Raw genomic sequence first — 16655 nt, 5'->3', positions numbered from 1 at the left:
GACACTTATGGTGAGAGGCTCCTGAATCAAGAATCCACTTACCGGAGATTTCATAAGATTGTTCTGTTACAGAGTAACAATCCTCCTCATCATTTGAGACGTAGCTTGCTTCTTGCTTTTCTTTTGGGTTGTCGTTGTTCTGTTTCTTGAAAGTTATATTCTTATTTGGACAATTTGCTTTGAAATGTCCAACCTCACCACATTTAAAGCATGTTCTCTCCGCGTGAGGTCTAGATTTTGGCCTAGACTTTCCACGCTTATTATCTTTTCCTCTTTCATTAGTCTTTCCTCTAGCCGCGAATAATCCTTGTGCTTGATCATTATACTCTCTTTCATTTGAAGATGACATTACACTTGTAGTAACCTTACGTAGATCATCCGCTTAAAGTGATGCCCTCGTCTCATCCATGGTCAGAGTGTCACCCACCAGCATCAATGTCTGTACCAGATTTTTGTAGGACTTCGGTAATGAAAGTAACAATATGAGTGCCTGGTCTTCATCATCAACCTTCACATCTATATCCTTTAAGTTTGATATGATCCTATCAAACTTATTGATATATTCTCAGATTGAGGTGCCTTCCTCCATCTTGCATGTATACAATTTGGATTTTAAGTAGATCCTGTTAGTTAGAGTCTTCGTCATGAAGTTACTCTCTAACTTTGTCCAGATGCCTACTACAGTTGTTTCTTCGTTCACCAAGAAAGCAACATCCCTCTCAAGGCATAAGATTATTGCAGCCCGTACCTCGAGATCTAATTCTTCTCAATCCTCATCATTCATTCCTTCCGACTTTTTCTCTTTTTCCGCTAGTGCCTTGTGTAACTTTTGTGATATAAGCAGGTTTTTCATCTGCATCCTCCAATAGGAAAAATCATTTTTCCCATTGAACTTCTCGATTTCATATTTGCCTACTTTGACATTACTACTAGTAGAAGCCATTATATTCAAAATTGAATTTTACCACTCAAATAATGAATAATATAACGTTGGCTCTTGATACCAATTGTTGAGTCTGCAGCAGAATTTTGACTTCTAATAGATAGAAAGTAATATGAAATTGAACATTACTCATAATAATACACTCGCTATATAATTATTAAAGAGAAAAAAATGAATAATTGCTATGGATGTGAATTCCTTTGATTTTTAATTGAAATTGAATACATTTTGATTTCACTCATTTATATAGTTTCCTAACTTCTATAAATAATAAGAGAGCATACTATAAAATAGTTTCCTATAAAAGCTCCTTAACTATCCACCATTTTCTCTATTCCATCTTTTGTCTGTCTCTCTTTGTTTTCTCTCTGTCTTTCTTTTATTCTCACATTATGTCTTCTCTATACATACTCGATCTTATAGAAGTTGGATGCCACGATAATAGTGCAACCCTATTTTTTTTTTAAATAAAATAATTAATCTTTAATATATTTACCATTTATTTAAAAAGAAGATGTCAATAATTTTTTTTTAAAAAAAGAAATAATTATCCACTACTTAAAGTGGAATTAGTTTAATAGTTACTTTTTTATTATAAATATATTGATACTCTTAAATATATTTAAAATTCAATCTACTAAAATTTGTCTAAAATTTTTACTAACTTAAGTATTACAATCTTTTGTAGGTACTATTCCTTTTATTTTCTCACAAAAAATTCAGACGACAACATTTTAATGCCAATACAAGTATAAATCAGACGCTGTCTCGAAAAAATCTGGATCTCACGTTCACCATTTCAAATAATCTTCGAAACAATTTGTTTTCGTGCATAAATTAAAGTTACATCTTGCCAAAGTATATCATTACTGGGTTAAGGTCTCAAGTGAGGTTTTCTACTCCAACTTTAAAGATGGTGGGCTATTTGTAAGGACAAGCTTCAATAAAAATTTAATAGACACGTGTTAAAGCAGAGTAGTGTTCACCTATGTTGTGGTATTTTGTTCCACATTTGTAGGTTTTTTTTTTTAAATATATATTAAATTATTAAAAATGAATTCTTTAAAAATAACCTAAATGATGTGTTATATATTATTGTGAGACTTTACAAAATGTTATTATTTTTATAATTAAAATAATATTTTTTATAAAACATCTATATTTTATCTTTTTTATAATTATTTTTTTAATTATAAAATGTCAATTTTATATTATCATCATATCAATATAAAATATTAAAATAAATGAAGTTGACTTTATTGTTTAGTCAACTAAAGTCAACTTCATTTATTCATCACATACATTACCATACGACAATATCATTTACTAGTAAAAATTCAACATTTATAAGTTGACTTTTGTATAAGTGTTGTTTGTTATAAAGAATTACTAATAGTCCACCGTGTGTTCTTATATATAATGATTATAATTAAGTGATACGTCCTTGACTCCTTTCACAGTTTCATTATTTGAATAGATAAGATATAAGAACCAAACTCCTATTTTTTAATATCTAGAACCTTCCACACAACTTCTCTTGACATGTGCCATATGCTTTCATTAACTCTTATGGAAATCATAGTAGATCTCGCATATATATATCTTTCAAATATATCAGACTTATTTAGTGCAAAACCAAATTGATTCTTTATAACGAATACTACTTTTCAATACGCTTATTCTTGTTCTTCCTTATGCAAAACTTCATATTGAATAGCTTACAAACTTTTCTTTTCCCGGATGCATATATCATAGAGCTCATAAATTAAACCTACCATTTCTTTTATGTTTATTTTAACATAAGAATGAAAGCAATTCTTTCTCCATTATTAATCTAGCTCTAGCATTATTTTGGACCTCAATATCTCATGATAAAGAACATTTCGATTTGAGTTATGCCCTTCTATCTTAGACTTTTCAATAAATGTACATATATACATCAATATGTATAATATCATGTATCACTAATTGCTATTATCTTTTGTTTCGGTCAAAGATTTTTTCATTATTTAATTAGTTTGTATTTTAATATTAATAAAATATCAACTTATTATTATAATATATCTACAAAATTTTTATATTATATATATAGTGTCTATTTGACAAAAAAAAAAAAAAAATTAAAATCAACATATTTATGTGTTCTATATCATATGGTTATTAGTATCTAGTGTTGTTATTAGTATCTCTACTTCATAAGTTAAGATAACCCATTACTCCACTTTACAAAGTGGGGAGCAAACATATCAAAGTACAGGATTTCTACATATCATATCACCAAAAACTAATGTAAAGAAAATAGTGTGTAAGCTTGCAGCTTGCCCCAGCATATGCTAAGACAGCCCCCATGCTATAATTTGCGTAAAGAAAAGTTTTCTTTAAATTATTAGTAAAAATAGTAGAATACTATATTGTCAATAATAAAGTGAACGAGTTAATTAAATATCAATAGAAGAAAACTATAGAAATTGAGTAAAGCTAAATACTTATATAAAATTAGGTGGAAATTCAGGTCGACTTCACATTAAGTTGATAACTGAGAGTCATTAGATGATTTGATTGATTTGACTAAATTTTCATGTAACGGCTCTCAGCTATCAACTTCATATGAAGTTGAGTGCACTTAAATTTTCACCATAAAATTATGTTAGGTAGACACTTCTTAGTTTATATGTAAATAGAAATAGTTTAGAGTACCTGGTAAGTAAATCTTTTAGTTCTTGTATAGTTGTATATATAATTTTTCTTATTTTTTGATTTTAAGCAGCTAACGTTCTACAAATACATACTGTAGCATAGTGGATTAATAATAATAAAAATAATCCCATTATGTTACTAATAGTATTCTTGTCAACTTCTGCCAACTCTTGTTTATGACCGTATTTAATAGAAGTATCTTTGTAGATGTATCTAATAAAAATATTTTTTATAACTGTGTTTAATAGAAGTGTTTTTATAGATGTATTTCTTAGATATATCTCTTTATACATGTATTTAAAATATAATAATTAATTATTATTGACAATAAATTGACAGATAATATATTACTACTTACTCTACTTAATAAAAATCATAAGAAACAAACAAACGAAAACTTTTAGAATAGGAATATCCGCAATTAATACGCGTTAACATGGTCAAACAGTTAGAACGTTAATCACATCTTACCATTAATTCACAAGAAGTGCCGAAAGGCAATACCCTAGGTGGTAGGGAAAAGCATTGATTTGAAGAAAAAGCTTAATTTCACAAGAAAACGGACCTAGCCTTTTGGTATATCTTGCCTTTCCACCACGAAAAATATTTGAATTGTGAAATTATTCAATTTGATCTTATACATTTTTATAAAATAATTAGACTAAGTAAGTTGATAACAAAAAATAATACATCGCTTTCAATGAATGGTGTATATGCATATGTATCACACCCTCAAAGGCAAGGCAAAGCAAAACGAAGATGTATGACTCCGCGTCGTTCCCACCACACAAACTACCACCAAGCTGCTTCTGTCTTTTTCGTTTATGTTAATGTAATTGTTTTTTCCTTTAATTACTTCCTTTCTTCTTTTTCTTTTTATTTTATTTTATTTTTACACCATGCCACCGCCCAAAGAAAGGGACCGAAAGTTATACCCCCATTATTGTTTTCAAGTATTTAAGAAAATAAATATATATATAATGTTAGTAATCCCTTAACTTGGAAGTGAATAGATTAAGATGGCACGAACCAATCTTCACGAGTCAGAACCGACTTTTCAATTAAATTAATTTATCTACTTCCGTCGTCTTGATTGGTTTCGTTAGTTTATGCCTTATGACGTCACTAACCACGTATGCATTAATTTGGTTATTGTTTTTTTATCTATATAGAATGGTGGAATGATTCCAGAACATTGAATCTTCTATCCTTCTATATTCGTATGTAAATGATTTTGACCAGCTGTCATATTGTTTTATCTTAGTCAAATTGTCATCATCATCATAAAGCTTTTTTGTTACAATTTATCGTTAATTATTTTTTATATGATGGATAAAATGGTGTAATACATTGATATGAGTTAAAATGAGTGTATTTCATAAGTGTGATATATAATATAAATCGTTACTCACGATTTGCATAACAAAAGAAATCGTTATTCACGATTTCATAAATTACATTTTTTTTAATTAAAAAATTAAAATCATGACTCACGATTTTTTTTTGTCTTATCTAAAATCGTAACCTACGATTTCTATTAATTTTTTTTATTTTTTGTCTTATTTAAAATCGTTACTCACGATTTCTTTTATCCCATATCAGTGCATTATACCAAAATATCATAATATTAATGAAAAACACCTATAACAACACAATATAAAAAAAAAAATAGCCACAATTTATCTGCATATGTCAAATTATAATATCATACGAAGAAAGAAGTAATATTATCTTAGTCTTTTATAACATTAGAATAATAACTTAATTACCTTTTTGTGTATAATAAAATAAAATTATGACTCACTCAATTTCAATATGACTGCATACAAATAGATGTAGTAGTAATTGTATTTAATTGAGTTAGTATAGTTAACACAGAGATCAGACCCTACATAGTACATAGTACTTACTATACAGAGTAAAATACAAATAAGGATAAGGTGTTCTTTGCAATTTGCAATTTACAATTTTCAATTTGTAGTTTGCAATTTGCAGTTTGCAAACCAGCAAACTGTAGTACTAGTAAAAAGGATAATCATCAATAGCTTTCATATAATTTACTCCCCTATATATGTTGCTGCTATTGGAGAATATTAATTGTCGTGAAAAGGTTGATGTTGTTGGAGATAGAGTGAGAGATATGAGGGAAGAGGGAAGAAGTAAAGATAACGTTGAAAAAAAATAAAATAAAGTTATTAACTATGAAAAATTTTAAGGATAACTGGCGTGAACCTTATCCTGATGAAGCGCCCTCAAAGCTAACTTACCTAATTTTCAGTTCACAGCTACCATCATTAACATGTATGATCAGTTCATTTCCCTCTCTCTCTCTCTCTTCCCCATCTTCTAGTAATGCTAGCTGTGTCTCTTCTTAGATAACTAACACTTCTCACTCGAGCCAGCATGTATGTACGAATTTTTACTCATTGAAAATACATGAATTTTATATCCTTATGTGAGAAAATAATTAGATGAGGCATATCATTTTTTATATGTATCGTCCCACAGACGGTATGTCCACAGTCACCAATTCCATTGTGGTTAAAAAAAATCCAAAATCTAAGAAAGGAGAAATATTTAACATCATTTTATTTAAAATTTAATAAAATAAGACATTTAAAATTATTAAAAAAATATTTAAAAATTTAAAAAAAATATATAATTATTATAAAAATCATCCTAAATATATAACAAAAGCACATTTGAAACTTAGAAAAAAGAAGCATTTAAAATTAATAAAAAAAATCATCTAAACTTAGAAAAAGAAGAGGATTTAGAGGAGAGAACACGGTATCGCAGGACAACAAATTGCAGGAGAGAGGCGTTGGGAGGAATTGGAGGATTGGAGGGGGAGACGGGCGCGTCGCGACGAGAGGATTCAAAGAGAGAGGGAATGGCGTCGCGGGACAATGGGTTGCAGGGAGAGACGTGGCGTCACGGTTTGGATGGATAAGCGCAATGGAAATTTCACGGAACACGTTTTTGAAATTTTTTTTTTTGAAGTAAAAGTATCTCACTACAATAAGATGGAGCAAGAACAAAGAAGTAACAACTTACAAACTCTAAAATAACTCAAAATAATCCTTAGTTATTTTTGGCATTGTTATCAACAACTAAAGGTTCACCACCAAACTATTTATTAGAATTTGTAAAAGATCTGTTAATAATTTTTACCATACTTAAACACTGATTGTTGAAATTTCTATAATTTTTTTTAATTAAATTGTCCAAATGACAGCAAAAAAAATCAATAAACCACCTTTTTCTCTCTCACCTTTGTCATTAGTAAATCTGTACAACTTTCAAAGTGTTATCTGAGGATACCTAAAATAACGCACATCCTTCCAAAAGTGAACAACCAAACACACCACAACTGCTAAGTAAACTCACATCCAATGAATAAGTGAAAACTAGTTTCTATCGATTTATTACATAATACACACATATGATCATCTTGGTCAATAACACTTAATCTTCACAGTTTTTTTTTTTTGTATTCTTCCTACCAACCAACACAAACTACGTAAATAACTCAATTTTTGGTGGGACAAATCCTCGTTAAATTGTACTAGTAAAATTATAGCTTGTTAAAATATCTCTATCTACAATATCTACATAAATAAATTAATGAAATAAATACTTTTTTTTTGTTAAATTTTCATATTACTCTATCTTTTCTCTCAGTTATTAGTTTAACTTATCGTAAAACTTCGTGAAATTGGTTTACTAATTTCAACTTTTACTGAAATACACTTTTAAAATTTTATAATTAAATTTTTATTTTTTTAAAAATAAATTGCTAAATAAAAAAGTTGATTACATATAAAGTTGATTAATTATACTTTTTTAATATATATGGTCCTCACAGAAAAAATGAATTGCATTTCACAAGTGGTTCAGTGTTTTCACAAAAGTAGAGGAGTTGATCGAATCAATAAAAAATATTAAACTTTTAATTTATTCTCCTAATGGTCTTCCAAAACTTTTAAATAAAAAAAAAAATTAAATTTATTTAATATTTAATATTTTTAAAAATAACATATATATTAAATAAAATAATTTCTTTTAATATTAGACAAATAATTAAGAAGATGAATTAAAACTCTTAGTCATTACTTAATAAAAAAATACTTCTTTAAAAGTTAGTCGATTTAATTTTATCCAGATTATTCGCGAGTTAAAAAAAATAATGCAAGTCTACTAATTTTTTTGTTTTCTTATTTTTTTAATAAAAATATATAAACAGTTAAATAATAAACACTAAGTACATTATTTACATTAACACACAGTCACACACTAACAAATAATATTATGATACAGATTATCAATCTAAAACTCTAATGGAAGTTTATGAGTTTATATTATACATTATTCTTATCAATCTAAAACTCTAATGCAACTTATTTTTACAATTTTCCATTTCAATCTCCTCGCGTTAGTTGTTTGACTTTTCTTCTTGTGGTGGTGCGAAGGATACAAATGATTACGTCACCCATTATTACACTCTCTTTACTTAATTACTTAATTATCATATCTCTTCCTACTTACTTACTATATTTAGTTTACACATCCTATCTCTAACTCCTAAACGGCACTACCGCACCATGCATATATATCATTTGTGAATCGTGATACTACTTCCATATCCAAAAAATGATTATTATTACCCTATTTATACCACCATATTATGACGTGACAAAAGAGGGAAATAAAATATTTCGTTTTAGCATGTTACCCATTCTTTGTTAGAATAATGTTTTTAAAAAAATGATGATAATTAATATATTCATGTAGCTCAGAATGTTCCATAAAAAGAATGAAAATATCACGAAAATTCATTCTAACCTAGCAGTTGCCGTATACAAATAGTAAAAGTTTGGATGATATGTTACAATAACGAGTTAAAATTTTTCCCAGTTCTTATGAAACCCTATTATATATAAATATTTCTGTAAACTCTCATGGAGTTTAAACATACGCTTTGATATTGTTGGGCTAACTGATATTGAATTCTTTTGAATTGGTGTTTACCAAACAATAAACAATATATATCTAACCTAACCTCTGTTTCTTTGCCAGTTTTTCTTTTAAAAAATCTAACCTAAACACATGCTAAACCAGACACAAGAGAATTAATTACTATATATACCCTAAACAGAATATCTTGCATACAATATTCATTCAATAATAACTTCTCCAAATAAAGAGTAACCATGAAAGACTTATTCCGATCCTAGTAAAAATTAAAAAAATAAAATAAAATAAAATAGAAAAAGTTACATGTTATTGCAACATTTTAAAATTCGGTTCAATATTTCAATCAATTTGGCCTTTTGTATGCACTTATATAGAGTAGAAAAGATGAAAGAGTTTGAGCCTCCAATGTGAAACTTGCCGAGTCTCTATAGTATATATCCACATACATGAGATGAAAACATTACGTATACATCCATAGGTGGTTTTTGTCTGGCTTCAAAATGGCGAATCAGTTCGTTTCACCAAAGGAGTATACAAGTGCTGGCTTATAAAATCTCCCACAAATGTCATTGAAGCTGTAAACAGATAATGTGGGGTCTATTATGCTGGACCATAATAATATGTGGGGGGAAAAAGAGTTAATATTGATAAACAGAGAAATTTTTGACAATCACAGAATAATACATTCATTTTTCATCTGTTTTAGTATTTATAAAATCAACCACCATATATATATTTTCTTTGTTTGACAATACCTTTTTTAAAATCAAAAGATTAATATTGATTATTTATCTGCGATAATTAAGCAAAGTTAATTATGTATTTTTATTGATGTATGTTGAAGGCTTGAAATCGATGTGGGGATGGGGTGGGCATCTTGAGCATGTCGCCTCTTCCCAATTTGATAATTTGATCTTGGTGTCCGTGGAGGGCCCACGTCGGCACAGACACAACACGATGACAACTACTACTCCTAAATAGAAATAGATATATTTGTTGGCCTGAGGGAACCATTTTCGTGGCCAATAAGAACCCACGTGTCGTGTCTTCATTCGTCATCACCTAGATTTCCTCAATGTGACGACGCACTCCAACCCCTAGATAATAATAGAAATCAACACACCGTTCCCATTCAGAAAAAATAATCAAGAATCCACATCTCCAGGGAGCAACTACTACTACCACTGCTGCTGCTTACTGGACAATTGAGAGAGAGAGCCATGGGCCTTAAGGGGTTGAGGAGCGGCTGGACCGTGCCGCCCAAGCCATGCGACTCCTGCAAGATCGCTTCCGCCGCACTCTTCTGCCGCCCTGATTCCGCCTTCCTCTGCATAGCCTGCGATTCCAAGATTCACTGCGCCAACAAGCTTGCTTCGCGCCACGACCGAGTCTGGATGTGTGAGGTCTGCGAGCAGGCACCTGCTGCGGTCACCTGCAAAGCTGACGCAGCAGCCCTCTGCGTTACCTGCGACTCTGACATCCACTCTGCTAACCCCCTCGCCCGCCGCCACGAGCGCATTCCCGTCGAGCCCTTCTTTGACTCTGCCGACTCTATCGTCAAGGCCTCTGCCGCCTCCTTCAGCTTCGTCGTCCCAACCGACAACGGCATCTCCTCTGACGGATTCCCCAACGACGACGCCGCCTGGCTCATTCCCAACCCAAACTACGGCTCAAAGCTTATGGACGCCCCGGACATGAAATCAAGGGAGATGTTCTTCTCAGAAATGGATCCCTTCCTCGATTTCGATTATTCCAACTCCTTCAAGAACAACAACAACAACAACAGCGCCGGAAACGACAGCGTCGTTCCGGTTCAATCCAAACCCGCTCCCATGATGAATCACCATGCCGAAGGTAGCTGCTTCGACATCGATTTTTGTAGATCGAAGCTTTCCTCCTTCAACTATCCATCACAGTCTATTAGCCAAAGCGTAAGTGCTAAGATATAACAAGCTCATCTTAAAATTGTAGAGGAAAACTTGAATTTCGCTGATTGAAATTTGAATTTTGTTATGCACAACAGGTTTCTTCGTCTTCGCTTGATGTAGGAGTGGTGCCAGACGGGAACACCGTCTCGGATATATCGTACTCGTTCGGCCGGAACTGCTCCGATTCGAGTGGGATGGGATCGGCGGGAAGTGGCGGCGGAGCCACGCAGCTGTGCGGGATGGACCGTGAGGCGAGGGTGCTGAGGTACAGGGAGAAGAGGAAGAACCGTAAGTTCGAGAAGACCATAAGATACGCTTCGCGTAAGGCTTATGCAGAAACCCGGCCCAGGATCAAGGGCCGGTTCGCTAAACGGACCGAAATCGAGTCGGAGGTGGATCGTCTCTACAGCCCCGGCGGTGGTGTCCCAGGGTGTCTCATGCTGGACAGCCAATACGGCGTCGTACCATCGTTTTAGTAGCGTAGAAAAGGAGTGAATGGCAAAGTAGGGTGCATGGGGAAATGCTCTGTTCCTCTTTTCTCGCTAGTATTTGGGGATTGTAGAATAATGAATGATTAGTGAATCTATGGTAACCGTTGATTGAATCTGTCCGGACATGATGCTTATAATTGGCCGTTGATCTGATGCAGAGCATATGAACATTAAGATTTGCTCTGCTGGAGAAAAAGCCCTCTATCTTTTTCTGTAAACTTATTAAAATTAGGAAAAAGAAAACTGTAAAGGGCTTTGTGTAGAATTAGAATCTGTACTGTAAACTCTTTTCACCGCTTTCTCTGTCTCTTTCTCTTTCCAGTTAAAAAGTGTCCTTTTCCAATCTGATCACGGATCTCTTTCCCCGTTTCTATTGGGTGCCTTTCTTCCCAAATGTATCTGTTTTTCTTATGAGAGGTATCATCCTTTGACTATTCTTGTATTAAGAACCTATCATCCTTTTACGACTCCGTGTCATGTTAGGTTACCATATGTACGATTTATTGTTAGTCGTAACTCAAGTTTGATTTCTTTTCTCATCCATATTTTAATCACACAATGGGGTTTAGGGGATATACTCTAGGATGAGATGAAAGGTATTTTCTTTAATTTTCCAGAAGTTTCTATGAATAGAATACTGAATATATAAACGGTGGAAGGGAAGGGGGATGGTTCTCCCAATTAGTCCCACGGTTGACACGTTGGATTTATAAGATCACGAACAAAGGTAAAAATTCAGATGCAGTTGATTTCATGTAAAGTTGATACGTGCGAATCGTTAGATGATTTGACTGATTTGACTAAATTTTTATTTAACGGCTCTCAGATATCAACTTCACATGAAGTCGACGTCACCTGAGTTTTCACCCGAACAATATTGTTTCTCAATAGTCATTACCTCATGTATTAATATTTTACTGTCGTAAAAGCTCGTGATAGAATTATTAATAGATACGCTGTTATAATAAGACTTGCAAATGGTATAACTAGATGTCTCTATCAATGCATATAATTATCTTGGTATATAATATTCAACCAACATCCATTGGAATCCTTGTTAGCTAGGAAGGAGTTTATTTTTAAGTGTCTATTAGCGTTGCTGCCATGGAAAAAAAAAATTGGTGAATATAATGTATTGCGATAATGATATTTTAGATTAATTGTATATATACTAAGAAATTAGAAAGCCTAGTATATTAAAGTTTTTATTAATTTCATTCCAAATTAATTAAGGGGATCAAACATAAAATACAAATGAGTTCAATATTAGAATCTTAGAACAATACTCCAACAGATAATATATAACTCAAAATTGAAATTAATACGAAACTAAATGTATAAGTAAGCTATCCATTTAGCGCTTTAAGCATTACTATGTCACGAATCAAATTCTCATACAATGCATGTTTAATTTCTACGAGTAATGGTAGAGAGATAATCATTTAAAATTAATTTATTTCATTTTATATTTATAATTTTATATGTAATATTTATATTTATATATTTATTATATTTAAAATTATTTATTAATTTTAACAATAGTTAAAGAGTATAAATAAAAAAATACTTTAGACTATTTATTTTAATCTTTATTATCTTCTAATATCTATTTAGCAGATAGATAACAATCAATTCTTAGTCTTTAAATTTTACCTGACAATCAAATTAATTCCTAAATCTTAAAAGTAAGTTGATAGTGTTTGGATAGAGTATTTTACATTAAAGAATTAAAATATAAAAGACTTAAAATAACTCAAAAAAATATATTTCCTCTTTTTAATACTTTAATCTAAGAGTATTAATACATAAAGAAACAAAAAATATTTCTACCTATCATTTTAAATACTAAATAAAGTAAAAAAAAAAAAGGAAGCAACTGTTTAAAGTGGCTGTAATCATAGACATCAACCGATATCTCTCGCGTTAGTTATCTGGAACTCAGGTGCAGTTGACTTCATGTGAAGTTGATAATTGAAAGCCATTAGATAATTTGACTGATTTAAATAAATTTTCATCTAAGAACTCTTAATTATCAATTTTACGTAAAGTCGACTATATCTAAATTTTCACCGGATACTATACTGAGGAGAATTTACTATGACGATGATAAAAATATCACACAAAGTAATTGAAAAGAGATGATTTTTTGACGTGAAAAGATAATTGATATTATTAATTATATATAAAACTACTTTACCATTAAAGATATTGTCTCATGTGACCTATGTTGGGTTTTTCTCTCCTTTGTGAGGCCCAAGCCCAACATTTTGGGGGTGTATTCTTTCACCCTAGTGTCACAACCCTAATTTAGTTTTTTGAGGTTTTTGAGAGAGAGAGAATAGCCACCAAGTGAGAGAGAAGAGGGAAAAACAGAATTCCCATTTTTGCCCAAAGCAGTAAATTTCAAATGGCAGTTTCTCAGTTGTTCACCGTTGGATCGGCTTGAAATTTAAACTGCGTGTTCTTATCATCTTGTTCTTCATTCTGATCGGTGAAGATGTTGATTGGAGGTTTGCAGTAGGAGAAATTGGTTTCGCAAGAGAGAAATTAGGTTTCCCGGTTTTACACAGAGCAGCAATTTTGGAACGGCAGTTTCTCATTCTTTCACCGTTGGATCGACGTGAAATTTGGACTGTAGATTCTTCACATCTTGTTCTTCATTCTGAACGGTGAAGATTTTAATTGGAGGTCTGCAGAGGGAGAAATTGGCTTCGACATCAGCTCTGTTTTTTGGGTATATTTCATCTTCTTGCCTATTATTTGTGAGCTTTGGTGCATTGATGTTTTGGCTGGTTATTTGCACATTTTTTTGTGTTTTGTTTGAGACTCTCTTGTACCTCATTTGATTATAGTGGAGTTATTTCATTGGTCTGGACGACCCGTGGTTTTTACCTCTCACGTTGAGGGGGTTTTCCACGTTAAAATCTCGGTGTGTTCTTGTTATTGCTTTACTTGCTATATTTGCTTGTTATAGTTGCTGCCATATTGTGTTGTGAGTGCTTCCATATTGTTCTTGTGTTGGACATTTGTGTCGTTTCCGCTGCTAGGCTCTTTCATACTGGTATCAGAGCTTGTTGGTATTTTTCTGGGCTTGTGAGTTTGTGAACAATGGAAGCTAATACTAATACTAGTAGGATGATCACTCTTAATGGTCCTAATTATGATTTGTGGAAGTCAAAAATGGAAGATTTGCTTTATGTCAAGAATTTTTATCAACCAGTTTTTGGTACAGAGAAGCCTAATGATAAATCTGATGATGATTGGACTTTGTTGCATAGACAAGTCTGTGGATATATTAGGCAGTGGGTTGACGATAATGTGTTGAACCATATTATTGGAGAGACACATGCTCGGACTCTTTGGATTAAGCTTGAACAGTTGTATGCTCGAAAAACTGGGAATAACAAGATGTTTTTGATTAAGCAGTTGTTGGCTTTGAAGTATACAGATGGGACATCAATGACAGATCACTTGAATAATTTCCAAGGAATTATGAATCAGTTATCTTCCATGGGTATCAAGTTTGATGAAGAGGTTCAAGGATTGTTACTTCTTGGCTCCTTACCAGACTCGTGGGAAATTCTCAGAATGTCATTGTCCAATTCTGCTCCTGATGGTGTAATCTCTATGGATCTTGCCAAGAGCAGTGTTTTGAATGAAGAGATGAGAAGAAAGTCACAAGGTACATCGACTACACATTCAGATGTTCTTCTTTCTGAGTCTAGGGGGAGAAGCAAAAGTCGAGGTCCTAAAGGTAGAGATCAAAGTAGAAGCAAGTCTCGAGGAAAGTATAAGAATATTGAGTGTCATCATTGTGGTCAAAAGGGACATGTGAAGAAATTTTGTTGGCAGCTAAAGAAGGAGAAAGCCAAGGCAAGTAAAGATAAGAGCACAAATAAAGATGATGGTAGCAAGGAAGACAAGGTTAATGTAACTCATGATGATTTTCTTGTTGTTGAAGAGTTTGAATCTGTTAACCTTGTTGATAATAGCACTAGTTGGGTGATTGATAGCGGTGCTTCTATTCATGTTACATCTAGGAGGGATTTGTTTACGTCCTATACTCCTGGTGATTTTGGTGATGTAAAAATGGCTCATCAAGGTGTTGCAAAATGTGTCGGTGTTGGACAGGTTTGCTTGGAAACCTCCAACGGTACCAAGTTGACTTTGAAGCGTGTGAAGCATGTTCCAGATATTCGGTTGAACTTACTTTCTGTTGGTAAGTTGTGTGATGAAGACTTGGATAGCTCATTCTCTCGTGATAGTTGGAAGCTCACCAAGGGTTCCATGGTTGTTGCTAGAGGTACTCGACACTCTACTCTTTATTTAACTCAAGCAAAGATTGTGAAAGATGTTGTTAATGCTGCTGAGTTTGTTGATGAAACTGATTTATGGCATAAGAGATTATGTCATATGAGTGAGAAGGGCATGAATATGTTATCCAAGAGGAATCTTTTATCTGGTTGTAAGGTTGCTTTGCAAAAGTGCAACCATTGCTTTGCTGGGAAACAGAACAGGGTTTCTTTCAAGAGCCACCCACCTTCAAGGAAGTCAGAGATACTTGACTTGGTGCATTCTGATGTATGTGGGCCGATGAAGACAAGAACACTTGGAGGGTCTATCTATTTTGTAACCTTTATTGATGATCATTCTAGGAAATTATGGGTTTACACTTTGAAGACCAAAGATCAAGTTTTGAATGTGTTCAAGCAATTTCAAGCTTCTGTTGAAAGAGAAACTGGGAAGAAGTTGAAATGCATTCGTACTGACAATGGTGGTGAGTACTCAGGTCCATTTGATGCTTATTGTAAAGAGCATGGTATAAGACATCAGAAGACTCCTCCAAAGACTCCTCAGTTGAATGGCTTGGCTGAAAGGATGAATAGAACACTGGTTGAAAGAGTTAGGTGCTTGTTGTCACAATCTGGATTGGCAAAATCCTTTTGGGGTGAAGCTTTGAGCACTGTTGTTCATGTCTTGAACCGGACACCATGTGTTCCCTTGCAATTTGAAGTGCCAGAGAAGGTATGGTCAGGTAATGATGTTTCTTATGATCATTTAAGAGTCTTTGGATGTAAAGCTTTTGTTCATATTCCTAAAGATGAGAGATCTAAACTTGATGTAAAGACTAGGCAGTGTATTTTTATTGGCTATGGCATGGATGAGTTTGGTTACAGGTTTTATGATCCTGTTAACAAGAAGGTGATTCGAAGTAGAGATGTTGTCTTTGTTGAAGACCAAACATTGAAGGATGTTGATCATGCGGAGAAGCCAATGGTTCAGCCTAGTGATGATTTTTCTGAGCTGGATATTACTCCCTCTATGCCTATGGTAGAAGATGGTAGAGTTGAAGCTCAAAATAATGAGCATGATACAAGTGCAGGTGAAGATGGAACAGTTGATCCAATACTTGATGAAGTTGGTGATGATGATCAAGATGAAGAACCAGCTTTAGAAATTCCTGCAAATGCACTTAGAAGGTCTACAAGAGAGAGAAAGCCTTCGTCAAGGTATTCTCCACATGAGTTTGTTTTGTTGACTGATGGGGGAGAACCTGAATGCTTTGGAGAGGCTGTTGAAGATGAAAGCAAAGCTCAATGGCTTGAAGCTATGCAAGAA

At 32.8% G+C, this 16655-nt stretch overlaps 1 protein-coding gene across 1 annotated transcript; it reads left to right on the top strand.

Moving 5' to 3' along the window:
* The first annotated feature begins 9100 nt into the window (after nt 1-9100).
* Nucleotides 9101-11381, top strand: LOC112723519 (zinc finger protein CONSTANS-LIKE 5). The gene is made up of 2 exons (XM_025774915.2): nt 9101-10548; nt 10641-11381. The coding sequence occupies exons 1-2, from the start codon at nt 9838-9840 to the stop codon at nt 11019-11021; spliced, it is 1092 nt and encodes a 363-aa protein (XP_025630700.1). The 5' UTR covers nt 9101-9837; the 3' UTR covers nt 11022-11381.
* Nucleotides 11382-16655: the final 5274 nt, after the last annotated feature.

Source organism: Arachis hypogaea, chromosome 11 (genome assembly GCF_003086295.3).
Source record: "Arachis hypogaea cultivar Tifrunner chromosome 11, arahy.Tifrunner.gnm2.J5K5, whole genome shotgun sequence".
NCBI lineage: Eukaryota > Viridiplantae > Streptophyta > Magnoliopsida > Fabales > Fabaceae > Arachis > Arachis hypogaea.
The sequence above is the reverse complement of the archived record's forward strand: the minus strand, read 5'-3'. Positions and strand labels throughout refer to the sequence as shown.

Excerpts from the sequence above, each read along its gene's own strand:
- LOC112723519 (XM_025774915.2), top strand. The coding sequence starts at position 9,838 with ATGGGCCTTAAGGGGTTGAGGAGCGGCTGGACCGTGCCGCCCAAGCCA. Across the intron at positions 10,549-10,640 it reads CACAGTCTATTAGCCAAAGC|GTTTCTTCGTCTTCGCTTGA; the intron begins GTAAGTGCTAAG and ends TATGCACAACAG.